Source organism: Talpa occidentalis, unplaced genomic scaffold (genome assembly GCF_014898055.3).
Source record: "Talpa occidentalis isolate TD23 unplaced genomic scaffold, MPIMG_talOcc4v2.1 talOcc4.4, whole genome shotgun sequence".
NCBI lineage: Eukaryota > Metazoa > Chordata > Mammalia > Eulipotyphla > Talpidae > Talpa > Talpa occidentalis.
The window spans coordinates 79494107-79507583 of record NW_023604295.1 but is presented as its reverse complement, the minus strand read 5'-3'; the positions used below and the strand labels follow the sequence as shown (position 1 = coordinate 79507583).

The 13477-nt window shown below is 39.5% G+C and overlaps 1 protein-coding gene across 2 annotated transcripts in view; it reads right to left on the bottom strand.

Moving 5' to 3' along the window:
- GOLIM4 (golgi integral membrane protein 4) overlaps positions 1–13477 on the bottom strand; it is a 108262-nt gene that overhangs the window by 15169 nt on the left and 79616 nt on the right. For both annotated transcript variants that reach the window (XM_054700723.1, XM_037525744.2), the window contains 5 exons: positions 10886–11044; positions 5028–5360; positions 2092–2357; positions 1529–1611; positions 145–254 (listed from right to left, as the gene is read on the bottom strand). In XM_054700723.1, coding sequence (XP_054556698.1) covers positions 145–254; positions 1529–1611; positions 2092–2357; positions 5028–5360; positions 10886–11044 — 951 coding nt within the window. The remainder of the gene's footprint in view (positions 1–144; positions 255–1528; positions 1612–2091; positions 2358–5027; positions 5361–10885; positions 11045–13477) is intronic.

Sequence of the window (13477 nt, the reverse complement as noted above, 5' to 3'; positions counted from 1 at the left end):
TCATATAATCACACAAGCCACCTTCCTCCATGCCAATGCAGTAACAGACATACCTGGAGCCGAGGCAGGGAGCCCGCCACACCTCCAGGTTTCCTTTCTGCCTGTGGGGTTAGAACTGTGATGAGCAAGAGAGAAGACACTTACGTCTGCCTCCGATTCAGGGTCAGTTTCCTGGGGTCCTTGCTCTTGAGGTTCACGAGCATTCTCTGCATCCTCTTCTACCTCATCTTGGCGCCGGCTGTCCCGCTCGTAGGCTGACAAAGCAAAACAACTAACATCAGCCCTGGCGAACCAGATAGGACCCTTTCCTTTCAACTCCATGAAAATTCCATTTCACCTAGTCTCTCCTCTAGCGAGGCTAACTCAACCTAGGGCGCAGATCTCAGCTTTTCTGAATAAAGCTATTTCCTTTCCCTTTGGCTGTAGTCGTTACGTCTGAGATAAGTGGGTGACACCGTTCAAGCTCTCTGAAACAAATCTTTTTGAAAGAAACTGTGACCTGCCTCCATACACAAAACAGTAGCGACAATCAAAACTTTCTCAGTAAAATAAAGCCCTGTCAACTGGACATTGCTAAAATTATTAACTATTTTTTTGGTACTATCAAAAAGAATAGCAAGGGATTGACAATGTTTCAGGAAATGGATGAAATAATAACCCAGCTGTAAGATCAAAACCAAACACAGCCAAGTCCGTTTCTCTGGTGTAGTGAGGATGATGACTGCTGCACACAGGCGCTCTTGGCTGCTCTTATACACACATGGGTGCTTTGTAAAAATAGGAAAAAAAAAAAAGAGAATTTAGATAAGAGCAAACAAAGAGAAGAACAAGTGATTTTTATAAAAAGAGGAAAGAAGAAAACCTAAGTATATGGTGAATGCCTATAAAAAGCAAAAACATGGGCAAGTTAACTTGCCATTAAGTTTCCAGTGCACTCAGGGATTCATTAAACAAAAAAGGGATTTTACTGATAACAGAACAAAAATGTTGAAGATGCAGCAACCAGGGACACGAGGAAAAAATTCCTTTACTATAAGGGCTAAAGGATATCAGAATAGGGTGTGAATAAGGGATCTTTGTCTAAGTGTTTGTCTTGCCAGAGAGATGGTTACTTTCTACTTCTATTATCACAGTAAACATGATATGCTAGATGTTCACTATAAATGAAAACTACTATTGACTTAATTTGGAAAACTCTCAAGCCATGATCCAAGGATCCCTAAGGTGAGCAGAAAATCTAGAAATTTCCCACAGCAGAACAGTGTTATGATGATGCCTCATAAATTATGAGTTAGTACACAAAAAGGGTTAATCTATGGGAAAAATGTGAAAGGAAAAAACAGACTTTTGGCAACTGTGGCTACAAATGTGCATGATTTGGGAGGATTAGGGAAAATACAATAACAACAACAAAAGACAAACAGTATACAGATTGTTTTGTGTGTATTCAGATGTGCATAACTCTGAGTTGGCATCATACATTACCAAGCAATTTGTCTTAAAAAATTCATCATCTAAGAAATCTCACCCTCGCCTTCCTCTTCTTGGATGCCCTGGTCCTCTGCTCCCTGAACAATATCATTGTCCATCGCATCATAATGGGCTTGCTGCCTGCAAGGTACGCAAATGCTACAATTCAGTGACTCAAATAAATGGCACAATTGGCATGTCAATGGTCAATTGGCATGTTTATTATGATCTTCAAAGATCATAATAAACAAATTTTTCAAAATTCTTGAAATGACATAAAAATGTTTTTTTAAATGTATGCGATTTTTAAATGTATGCGAACCTTTATTTATAATAAAGATTCCAGACATGATTTCAAAAGATATCTTTAAAAAGATAGCCCAGCTTTCAAATAATAAAGGCAGCACCAAAACCTGGTAGGTTATTTTGAGATCAGAAAAAAAAATGTTTATTATTTTATAAAGAAATTACTTGAAATTTAATTCTCAAGAAGTTATTCTTTTTCAGGTGCAAAAGCAGTATGAACCCCTGAAGTTCATGAATAATAAATACAAGAAGCTGTTTTTAATATGTTCATAAAAATCAGAGAAAGGGCTGCCCACGCCGGCAGGAGAAGGTTACCGTAGCTTCTCAGGACGCTGGGGCTGCCCTGCCTCGTGTCCCGCCTGCCTCTGATGGAACATGTCTCTGGCGAGAAGCTGCTGCTGCTGCTGCTGCTGCTGCCTCTGTCTCAGCAAGTGTCCCTGCAGTCTCTGCTGGTGCAGAGCCTCCTGCTGCTCTCTCAGCCGCTGGGCCTCCTCAGCCCGCCTCACCGCCAGCCTTTGCTGTTCCAACTGCTCCTCATATGGTGATAGGCGTTTGGTGACGGGCTTGGCTGAAGGATAAACCTGGGGAAAAAGGAGTTGGGTCAACAAAAAAAGTCAGGACCTCTGGATTGTTCCTTGTCATGATAAACTCAGGAGGCAGGGTTTATTAATACCTGTCTGATAGGTAAGTTGTGATTATACATTATGTCCAAGGTCACCCAGCTCAGAATTCCTATTTCTCAACTCATTCTGAATCATCCTGGGGTTCTTTAAACAACTGATCCTGCTAAATTGCTGGCATTAAGGCAGATATTCAATGTGCTCCCTTGAAAATGGAAGCGAGTACAACAAAAAAAACCAGTTTCAAATTTTAATTGAATGTATGTTAAAAATTTAAGGGCCTCCGGGTGGCGCAGCGGTTGAGCGCTGGGTTGTGAGGCTGCAGCGCCGATTCCATGCCCGGCTGCTCCCCAGCCACGGGAAGAGGGTGCCACATGGCACGCAGACCTCTCCTGCCGCCCACTGCTCCCCTCAGCAGTGTACTTCAATCCTTCTGCCTGCTCTGCTCCCCGTTCTGGCTCTGGTGAATTCTCTCACCCTCCTGCACTTCTGACTGTACTTCTTGTATAAATAAAAATAAATCTTTAAAAAAAAAAATTAAGTGGGTACCTGGTATCCTCACACTAATTGTTGTGTTTGTGAGCTAAAGGTGAGCCTAAGGCTTTCCCAGGTAGAGTTAAAGACCTAGGAATACCAGTTAACTCTAGCAGTGTATTCACCAAGCTCAGGCTAGGTAAAACAGAAAAATATAAGTGGGGAAAAAAGTCACATTCAGATTAGGATGGAAAAACAGAGAACCAGTTTCTTCAAGAGATAAAAGAATGGGTAAGAAGAAAGTATCTCCTGATTAAAGAAACATTTGATACAGGAACTCTTAAACCCTGCTTCTCATTGAGCACTCACCCCTTCTCTCCTTCACCCAAAACAAATATACAAAATTCTCTCCAGAAGAAAAGAGGTAGCATAGTGGAGGGGACTTAAACCTAGTGGGGAATTACTAATGAAGAGAACCATGACAGCTACAAGATTGAGAGTGGTTTCTCAAAGCTAAGCGTGCAACCACGTAAGAGTGTAACCTTTACCCTTACCCAGCCTAGAGCCTCAAACAACCTGAAGCCTTGCAAATTTTGAAGCAAAACAAAAATTTAGATTTTTTTTCAAGATTTATTTATACAAGAACTGGGGTACAGGCCAGATGCGCGGGAGGGTGAGAGGATTCACCAGAAACAGCGGGGAACAGAACAGGCAGACTGCCAAAATACAATGCTGAGGGGAGCAGCGGGCAAGACAGGAGAGGTATGTTTGCCATGTGGGTTGCTCCGAGGCTGGCGGGTATCGAACCGGCACTGCAGAGGCTGTGGACAGCTTCACAGCGCTGCGCCCAACCGCCTATGCCACCAAGGACGTCCCAAAAATTCAAATTTATAAATAAACTTTATATCTATCTAGTTTACATTTGTAAACTTTACAAATAAACTTTACATTATTTGGTGTCATCTTAGAGACAATGGAAGAAAAATGCCTGGTTGCATACAGTGTTGCTTAAAGTTCTTTTAAAGTTTCATTTATAGTAATAATAATAGATTTTTTTTTTTAATAGAGGCATGTTTATTTATTTATTTATTTGTTTGTTTATACAAGCACTGGGTACAGTCAGAAGCGTGGGAGGGTGAGAGAATTCACCAGAGCCAGAGCGGGGAGCAGAGCAGGCAGAAGGACCGAAGTACACTGCTGAGGGGAGCAGCAGGCAGCAGGAGAGGTCTGCGCGCCATGTGGGACCCTCCTCCGGTGGCCTGGGAGCAGCCGGGGATCAAACCGGCGCCGCAGAGGCCGCTGGCAGCTTCGCAACCCAGCGCTCAACCGCTGCGCCACCGGGGAAGCCCAATAATAGATATTTATGTATGTGAGAAAGGAGTGCTCAGTGAGAAGAGGCTGAACAGGAGACTAGTTAAACTCACCTAGTAGAGTAGCCATAAGTGGTAAGATTAGCTTTCTGATAATGTACTATCCACCTTGAAGGTAAATTCGCAAAAGCCAATAAATGATTTAATGGTACAGCTGACCCTTGAACAACAGGGGATTGACCCTCCCTCATCCACTTCTACAGTTTGTTTGCTTTTTTAATCCTGGCTTCCGAATTCATGGGATCAGCCACTTGGGGATGTCTCTCAGTGTAATTCACAGATTTGGAGTTGTGGATATGGAGGGGGGACTATAGGTTATATACAGATTTTCCGATTTTTGAACATGTTAAGGGTCAGTGCCCCTAACCCCTGCACTGCTCTAGGGTCAAATGAAAATGAACAAGAAGGAACTTCTGATAGCAGAAAAGGTACTTTTCTCAGCCTCAGAATGCCCATAAGGGCTTGAGCATATTCCAGGAAGGTGATCAAGGATACAGTGCTGATCTGTGCTTTTCTGTTACAGGGATGTGAGAATAATCCCCTCACAACCCACACACAAACTAGCAGCTCTTTTTCTTTTCCCCAATCATCTTTCTGAGGCATGCAAGTAGCTCCATTAATAACAGAAAATTTAATTATGTGAATGTAAAATTTAGTGAAGCCTCTAGAATTTTTTGTTTTAGAGATCATCGTATATGGAGAAGCTTCTTTAATATTTAGAAACAAAGCTTCACTCCTTATCTCAGCCTACAAAACAATCCCAGGAGACCTGAAGGTGACCTCGTACCTTAGCGTGAGCATGAGCTTCCAGAAGGATGTTGGCCTCTTTGGGTTCATGCTGTTCCCTCCACTCCCGTTCTTGCTCCTCTGGTGAGGGGTCATGTTCCTCCTCCAAGTGCTCTGCTTGGCCAACCTGCTCCATGGCCTCCTCTTCCAGGGCCTTTCTATGCTCCTCTTCCACCTGGTGCTCCTCAGGCTCTCTGGCGTCTGCTTCATGCTGGTGCAGCTCTGCTGGAGCCTGAAATTCTGCCTCCTTCGGGGTGGGAGGATAAGGTTTTCTTTCTTCCGTTCTTTCAGGAACTGCTTCATGCTTCTCCCACACATCACTATTTCGAGACACCTAGGTCAAGCACATCACTGAAAATGACACTCTTCTATATTGAAAGTAGTGATACAACTTCTTTATTACCATGTCTATGGGGTTACAACACAAGCAAAATCCTGGAATCTAGACATACAGAGTCCTGACTGAAAAGTCTGGCTGCAATGGAGTCACTTAACTCTTCTCACTGTGTAATCTCACCTATAAAATAGAGATAACATAAGCACAATTTCATCTGGTAAATAATACAGTAAATAACCTAAAAGAGAGTATAAATGATTACATCTCAGTAGAGTCTTCCCTTAAAAGCAATCCAACTTCATTTTCCCTTAGAATAAAAAGGGAAAACCTGTAACAACTTCAAGTGATGAAATGTCTACATAATTTTCTTCAGTGTAGATTTTGAAAAGAGAAGGATGAGATCAAATTGAGGAGAACTTGGGTTTAATATTTTTAATTATTCATTTATTTCTTACACCATTGCTCATTTTAGATGGTATTTGATATCTCTCCTTAGGTGTAGTCCCTACAGTTCTCCCACCACCACAGCCCCTTGTGTTCTTCCTTCTTCCGTCTTGTCTCCTCCCCTGCTCTATGCCTTAGATCCATGGTCAGCTTGCTAGTTTTGACTTTTTCCTGACCCTTTGATCAATTTCTCTATATTACACATATAAATGAAGCCAAGAGTTGGACTTATTTTTTATTAGATAATATTAAAAAAAAAGAATCTTGATAGTCATGGGCCTCCATATTTGCTAAAACAGTCCACCAAAGCAGATACAATAAAACATTCTTAACATTTTATTAATGTACTATTGATTATTTATTAGTAAATTAGAGGAAACCCTTTGTAGATTTTTTTTTTGCATTGATGGAAAAAAGGCATGTATTTGCATAGAGAAATTTTCTAATCCTGGTTGATTTAAATCGATTATCCCTACTAGTTTCAATGATTTCTATATGATTATTTGGGGAGGGGACAGAGCAAATGAGATTGGGTCATAAGAGCCTCAGACTGCAGTGCCACTCTTAGAAACTTGAAGCCAGTCCACTGGGGAGCTCTGGTGAAAGATTCCCATGCAGGAGACCTGCACTGTGCAGAAAGGGCATGGTTGAGGGCCTAGAATCCACTGTGCTAAGTCACTTCCTGGAGTCTGCGTGGAAAGCTCTAACTCAATGAACACACCTTTGACTCCAAAGCTGAGAAAGATTCTGCAGGTGCTACAAGTGAAGCTGCAAGCTAAACACATTCCTCAACAAGTGCCTTCTTGCAGGATGACCCAAGATGTGTGCCTCCATAATTGCCACTTGGGGTGAGCAGAGTAAAGGAGTTTTTGAGAAGAAAAAAATTTTAAAATTTCTCTCTGGAATTTCAACCTTCAGGTACCCACAGTCTTGAAAGCTCTGAGGCCTAACACATGCTTTATCTGTCCAGCATTGTTGCCTCTTCCTGTGCCCTATTTCTTCACATAACAAATTTAAAAAATGCTCAAACAGCTGTGATGACCTCATCTCCTTTGTTTCCCTTCTCTTAATGAATTAGCTAAGTCCTGTCAGAGGTGGTTACAATCACATGCCTTCAAATCACTGTACATACCTTTCATTCAGGTTATACATATTTCAGAGTTGCTTTTTTGTTATTATTGGTCTTACTACAGTTTTTCTTTTTTTAATTACCTCACCAAACCACCTGTGCCCATATCCCATCTGCCTCCATGTCCCATATCCTTCACTCTTTCCCCTTTTTCCTCTGGTAACTATTATCTTCTCTTTTTTTGCTGAGTTCAAATTTTTATTTCTTCTATTGTTTGCATGTAATTGTTCTTTGGTTATTTATATTCTGTAGATAAGTGAAACCATCTGCAATCTGTCTTTTATTGTTTGGGTGATTTCACTCAATATAATCACCCCAAGATGCATCCATTTTGTGCTAAATGCCACCGCTTCATCTTTCTGCACAGCTGTGTAGTATGTAATTGAATAGATACGCTTCCCACTTTCTCCGTTCATCTGGTGAAGGGTACGCAGGTTGGTCCCATCATCTGGCAATTGTAAAGAGTGCTGCTATGTACATAGGTATAGCTAGATCTTTTCACGTTAAATTTTTCAGTTATTTGTATGACTACCTACTAGCAGTACTGCTGGGTCAAAAGGGATTTCCATTTCTATTAAGACAGCTCCATACCATTTTCCACAAGGGCTGTAACAATTTGCATTTCCACATATAGTAGACGAGAGTTCCTTTTACACCACAACCTTGCCAACATTCGTTAATTCCGTTCACTTTTATATGGGCCATTCTCTTAGGGTAAGGGTGGCATCTCAGCATTGTTTTAATTTGTATTCATCTTATAATAAATGACATTGAATGTTTTTTCATATGTTTATAGGCCATCTGAATGTTCTTTAGAGAACTGTCTACTGAAGTCCTTTGTCCATTTTTTTAATTGGGTCATTTGTTTCTTTGTTGTTGGAATGTATAAGTAACTTTGTATTTTCTCTGATGAACCCCTCATCAGATATATGGTATACAAATATGCTTTTTTCCCATTCTGTAGGTTGCCTGTTTGTTTTTTTAAGGACTTCTTTTGAGGTACAAAAGCTTTTAAGTTTGATATAGTTCTATTTGTTTATTTTTGTTTTTGTTTCCCTTGCTACTGGGGTTGTATTCCCAAATACATCTTTGTAGTAGATGTCCTATAGTGTAACCCCTATATTTTCTTTTAAATGCTTTTGGCTTTGGTTCTTTTGTGCACATCTTTAATCAATTTTGAGTGAGTTTTTCCTGTAAGGTGTTAATATGAATCTTTCTTTTTTCATTTTTTTTTTTTTTTGCATGTGGCTATCCATGATTCACAGCACCGTTTATTAAAAAGGCTGTCTTTTCTCCACAGTGAGGTCTTAATTTCTTTGTTAAAAATCTGCTGTCCAGGGGGGCCTCCCTGGTGGCATAAGGGGTTAAGATGCAACCTATGAAGCTGTCCGCAGCCTCTGCAGCATGAGTTCGATCCCCAGCTAGCCAGGGGGCTACCCACATGGCACAGCAGACCTCTCCTGACTCACCCACTGCTCCCCTCAGCAGTGTACTTCGGTCAGTCTGCCTGTTCTGTTCCCCACTCTGTCTCTGGTGAATCCTCTTACCCCCCTCACCTCTGGCCTGTGCCCCAGCTCTTGTTTGCATAAATAAATAAATCTTTAAAAAAAAAGTTTAAAATTTTTTTTTTAAAAATCAGCTGTCCATATCTACATGGACTTATCTCTGGGCTTTCAATTGTGTCCATTGGTCTAAGCTGCTGTTTTTCTTCCAGTACCATAATGTTTTCATTACTGTTGCTGTGTAATATAGTTTCAAGTCAGAAGATGTGATGTCTCCATTTTTCTTTTTTTAAGATTCTGTTAGCTATTTGGGCCTTCTGTGCTTGCAAATAAATTTGATAATTTTTGTTCTATTTCTTTTTTAAAAAAAGTCATTGGTATTGTGACAGGCACTGCATTAAATCTGTAAATTGATTTTGATAAGATGGCCATTATATATGATCTTCACTTATCATAAAAGAGGGAAAAAGAGATGATATAATATCAATAGGAAAATTTGCCACCCCCTTTTCCCCTCACTCCCAATCCTCTATATCAGAAAAAAAATAACTTCTTTGCTCAGATTGTCCCCCCATAACTGAAATTAATGTGAATAGATAAATGTGAAAAAAAAAATAACACAAACATAACTGAAAACTGGAGTTGTATAAATAAGTAAACTAGGATGGTTAAGTCCTTTATCAGACATCATAACATTTGGATGGGCACATTTTAGCAATGTTGTTGCATAGCTGGCAAGTTTGACTGCTCTGACTTTGTATGAAATCAATATTTCATTGAAGAGCCCTGAGAATTTTCAAACACCTGTCATTTATATCCACAGCATCCCTCTATAAAAGTTTAGAGCAGTTAACTGTTATCTCTACTTCACAGGTGGAAAACCTGCCATGCTGAGTCATCAAAAGATTAATCCAAAGAACAGGCAGCCAAACTAGGAGAGAGAACAGGACCAATTACCAGGCCATGAATCTGGTCTGGTTGTGTGTTCTTAGTGATATTGCAGGACCCAGAGTCTATGATGACACAAAATCTGTCAATGAAGGAATGTTATGCACTGAAGGAGGACTCATTAGAAGTCCACTCAGGCCAACTTAATTATTCCCCTAAAATGGAAACTCAGGGCAAGTTTAAATATCACTATTTGAAACAATTTTGTCAGAGAGTAAGATAACCATACTTGCAATTTCTATTACACATGATTGCAAAAACAGTCTTGTAAGAATTAATGATATGGGTGACACTAGTTTTAATGTTCCACTAAGGAGATATCTTAAGCATGTTTAATTTTCAGGAAGGAGAGAATACAAAAAAAGTACATTATAATATGGTACTCATAACCTCGGTAATTTCATTAAGGCCTTTTAAAGCACTGTATCAAGTTCAAATATATTATCAACTTTATTCCTTGAGTGGGCTGGTTTCACAAAATATCCTCCTGATTATCAACCTTCTCACTGTACCCCCAAAAGAAAAACAAAACAACCCTTTAAAATTCAGACATAATTGGGCCTCCCCTGGTGGCACAGGCGGTTGAGTGCAGCGCTGTGAAGCTGTCCGCAGCCTCTACAGCGTTGGTTCCATCCCGGCCGGCCAGCAAGGGTCCCACGTGGTGCGGTGGACCTCTCCTGTCTCGCCCGCTGCTCTCCTCAGCCGTGTGTTTTTCATCAGTCTGCCTGTTCTGTTCCCCTATCTGTCTCTTGTGAATCCTCTCACCCTCCCACGAATCTGGCCTGTACCCCAGTTCTTGTATAAATAAATAAATAAAATCTTTTTTTTTTTTTTTAAGATTTATTTATTTATTTATACAAGCACTGGGTACAGTCAGAAGCACAGGAGGGTGAGAGAATTCACCAGAGCCAGAGCGGGGAGCAGAGCAGGCAGAAGGACAGAAGTACACTGCTGAGGGGAGCAGCGGGCGGCAGGAGAGGTCTGCGCGCCATGTGGGACCCTCGCCCGGTGGCCAGGGATCGAACCGGCACTGCAGAGGCTGTGGGCAGCCTCGCAACCCAGCGCTCAACCACTGCGCCACCAGGGGAGGCCCTAAATAAAATCTTTAAAAAAAAAAAGGTTTAAAAAAATTAAAAAAAAAAAAAACCCTGACGTAATAGGTCCTTTCTGACTGTAGCCTCTTTAAACAAATAAATCCACATGAATGAAGATAGCCTTTCACAGAAAATACTATAGCAGTTCTTAAAGTGTGCTCCCCAGACTAGCTGATTCAGTTTAAAATGCAAAATCTCAGGTCTCACTCCAAATTAACTGAATAGAAATCTCAAGACTGGGGCCCAATAATCTGTATTTACGGCCCTGCTGGAGACTTTGATATACACTTAAATTTAAGAACCATTGTTCTACAGGGCGAGTTGGCAACATTTAGAGCAGTTCACCTAATGACAGCTTGACAGGCATAGTGACCTGACCACAGACCGTTGGTTCATGCTGCTTACCTCTTGTGGCTCTCGGGGTGGCTTCTCCTGGACTGCGCTGTCACCTTGTGGAGAATGTGCCAGCTGGGTAACATTCTGCTGCTCTGCTTGATCTGGTCTCCGAAAGCTTGGAATCTTATTCAGAGTATCTTTCAGTTGTTTATATTCTGCAACTTGAGTCTGCATATTAATCGTACCACCAGATGCAAATTGCACAATTTGAAGAAGGAAAAAGATATCATTCATAAATGGGCATTAGGGATTACTAGAACAGTAGACAAAAATATAACACTTAAATACAAGTTAGTGAAAATATGCAGATTGTTACCATGCTATAGTTTGTTGTTTTTTTTTTTTAACTTGGACATGCTTAGCCATTTTAAGCTCATGCAAAGTAGAATTAAAAGGAACAGATGTTAGTTTCTCATGCTACATTAAACAAAGTCAGAATTTCCATAAATAACTTTCTACTATAAATGTCAATATTAAAATTTTAAGAAAGCTATGCAATCAAGTTAATAGCATCAAAAATCTATTAAAAATACACACAATAATACAAATAGAAGTACAAATATCTTTTTGCCAACATGGTCCAAGTAACATTTTTCAATTGAAAGGAATCATAAGTTTAAAATAACACATATTGATAGATACTGTGTATACTATATATATATATATATATATATATATATATGTATGTATTATATAACTCAGGCCACTCCCTTTTCCCAGTAAACTTGTGCTCAAGGAGGGACCTTTACTTTCTAGAGTGCCCCAGGTATTGATATATTATGCTCTGCAGATTTGGAAAGCAACAGTAGATGATGAAATGAGACTAGATTTTTATTTCCGAATTTGGAATGTTCCTTTCTTCTAATGTGATAAAGGTGCTAACATAGTTACAGGTCTCAAATATACTCACATAGGGGTATTTGTGTATAGCGGAGTGTGTGTCTCTGTGTATGTGTTTGTGCACGTGATATTTTTAATTAAGGAACTTGAAAGCGGAAAGAAATTCAAATATGTTAACTAAGAATCAATAGACACAGTATGTGCTTAGTTCATTATCATGTTATCATTGAACAGAAATGCTGTGTGTAAGCACACACTTACATAAACACATACAAAGAATACATCATCTTACATAAACACATACAAAGAATACAACATCTTTTCTGAACATGTTTTCCACATAAGCCCACCTTCCTCAGTCACATGGCAGAGAGGGCAGGAGAGGGTAGACCTCAGCAGGCGCTCCCATCACAACAGCCACACACCCTGCATGGTGACTTACACCCCCAAGGAAGAGGCGTCTTTTTTGCCTTTTTCTAATTCACACAAAGTTGAAGAAGTCTGCTTGCTGAATCTGTTTGAGCAGAGTGCTTATTTGTAATTTGTACAAAGGTGTATCATGGTGGCTAATAGTGATCCTTATCCCAGAAATTGACCAAAACATTTTGCAAACCAAATTTGGAGGTTAAAAAGAAAATTACATCCACATATTAATGACTTTAATATTTTAAAACATGGAGGATACACAATGTCAATTCTAGACTTTCTTTTTCAGCCTCCTAACTATATCATCTTTAAAGGTAGCAATGCTATGGTTTGTGGTTTTCAAATATTAGTGTGCATAGAGACATGAGCAGATCACGTTAAAAATGTGGCACCCACACTCTAGAAATTCTGACTCAGTAGGCATGAAGCAAGAATCAGGTAACTGTAATTCAGGGAAGTCTCAAAAAAAAACACAGGCTTAAAAGTTAAGTGTGACTTTGATGTGAGGAAGAACTAAACTTCAAGCTCAGTTCTGGTCACAGATCTTGGGTCAGCTGCTTTATTTTCCTTTGACCTCTCACTTTTTAGTTCTAAAAGGGTGCAATGCCATATGGCTCAGAAGGTTGTAAACACCAAAAAATAAAAGTTCTTTACATAAAGTCCTTAAAATGACCCCTGGGAAACTATAAATACTCAGATTCTATTCTAGTTTTGCCCCCCCCCCAAAACAGTTCAAAATCAGGTTGTGAACACTGAATTTCATCAGATGATTTGTATGCGAAAGCTGGATGCTTGAAATAACAAGGAGATTCAGGACATTTTTAACATGGGGGTCAGCAGTGAGCTATCATTAAATTATCACATCTACTTCTGGTAACTATCAAAAAAGGGGAAAACAGGTAGGACAAACAGGAAGCCAAAAGGGTATTTCAGACACAGAAATTATACATAGGTTAAATAAAAATGTTTCCTATGCTATATTCTACCAGTAGGCCTAGTATGGAATTTTATTTGGATCATTAAGTGAACTATTTTACTTATACTTCTCTGGATTCTTGGATTGTTGCTTAGTTTAATATTTATGAACATTGTACTACATACATATAACTACATGTACTGCATATACTACATGTATTACATATAACAATCAGTTTATATTTCAGTATGAAAAACACCATATAAAATAATATATGTAAGCAAAATACTTGAAAAATATTTTATAAAAAGGTTTATAATGAAATAATCTCCTCTAAAGTAAATTTAATTCATACTCATATAAAAATAACCATGCAGCTAACGTTTCATAGGGAGATACCAAACCGATGACTACTTAAA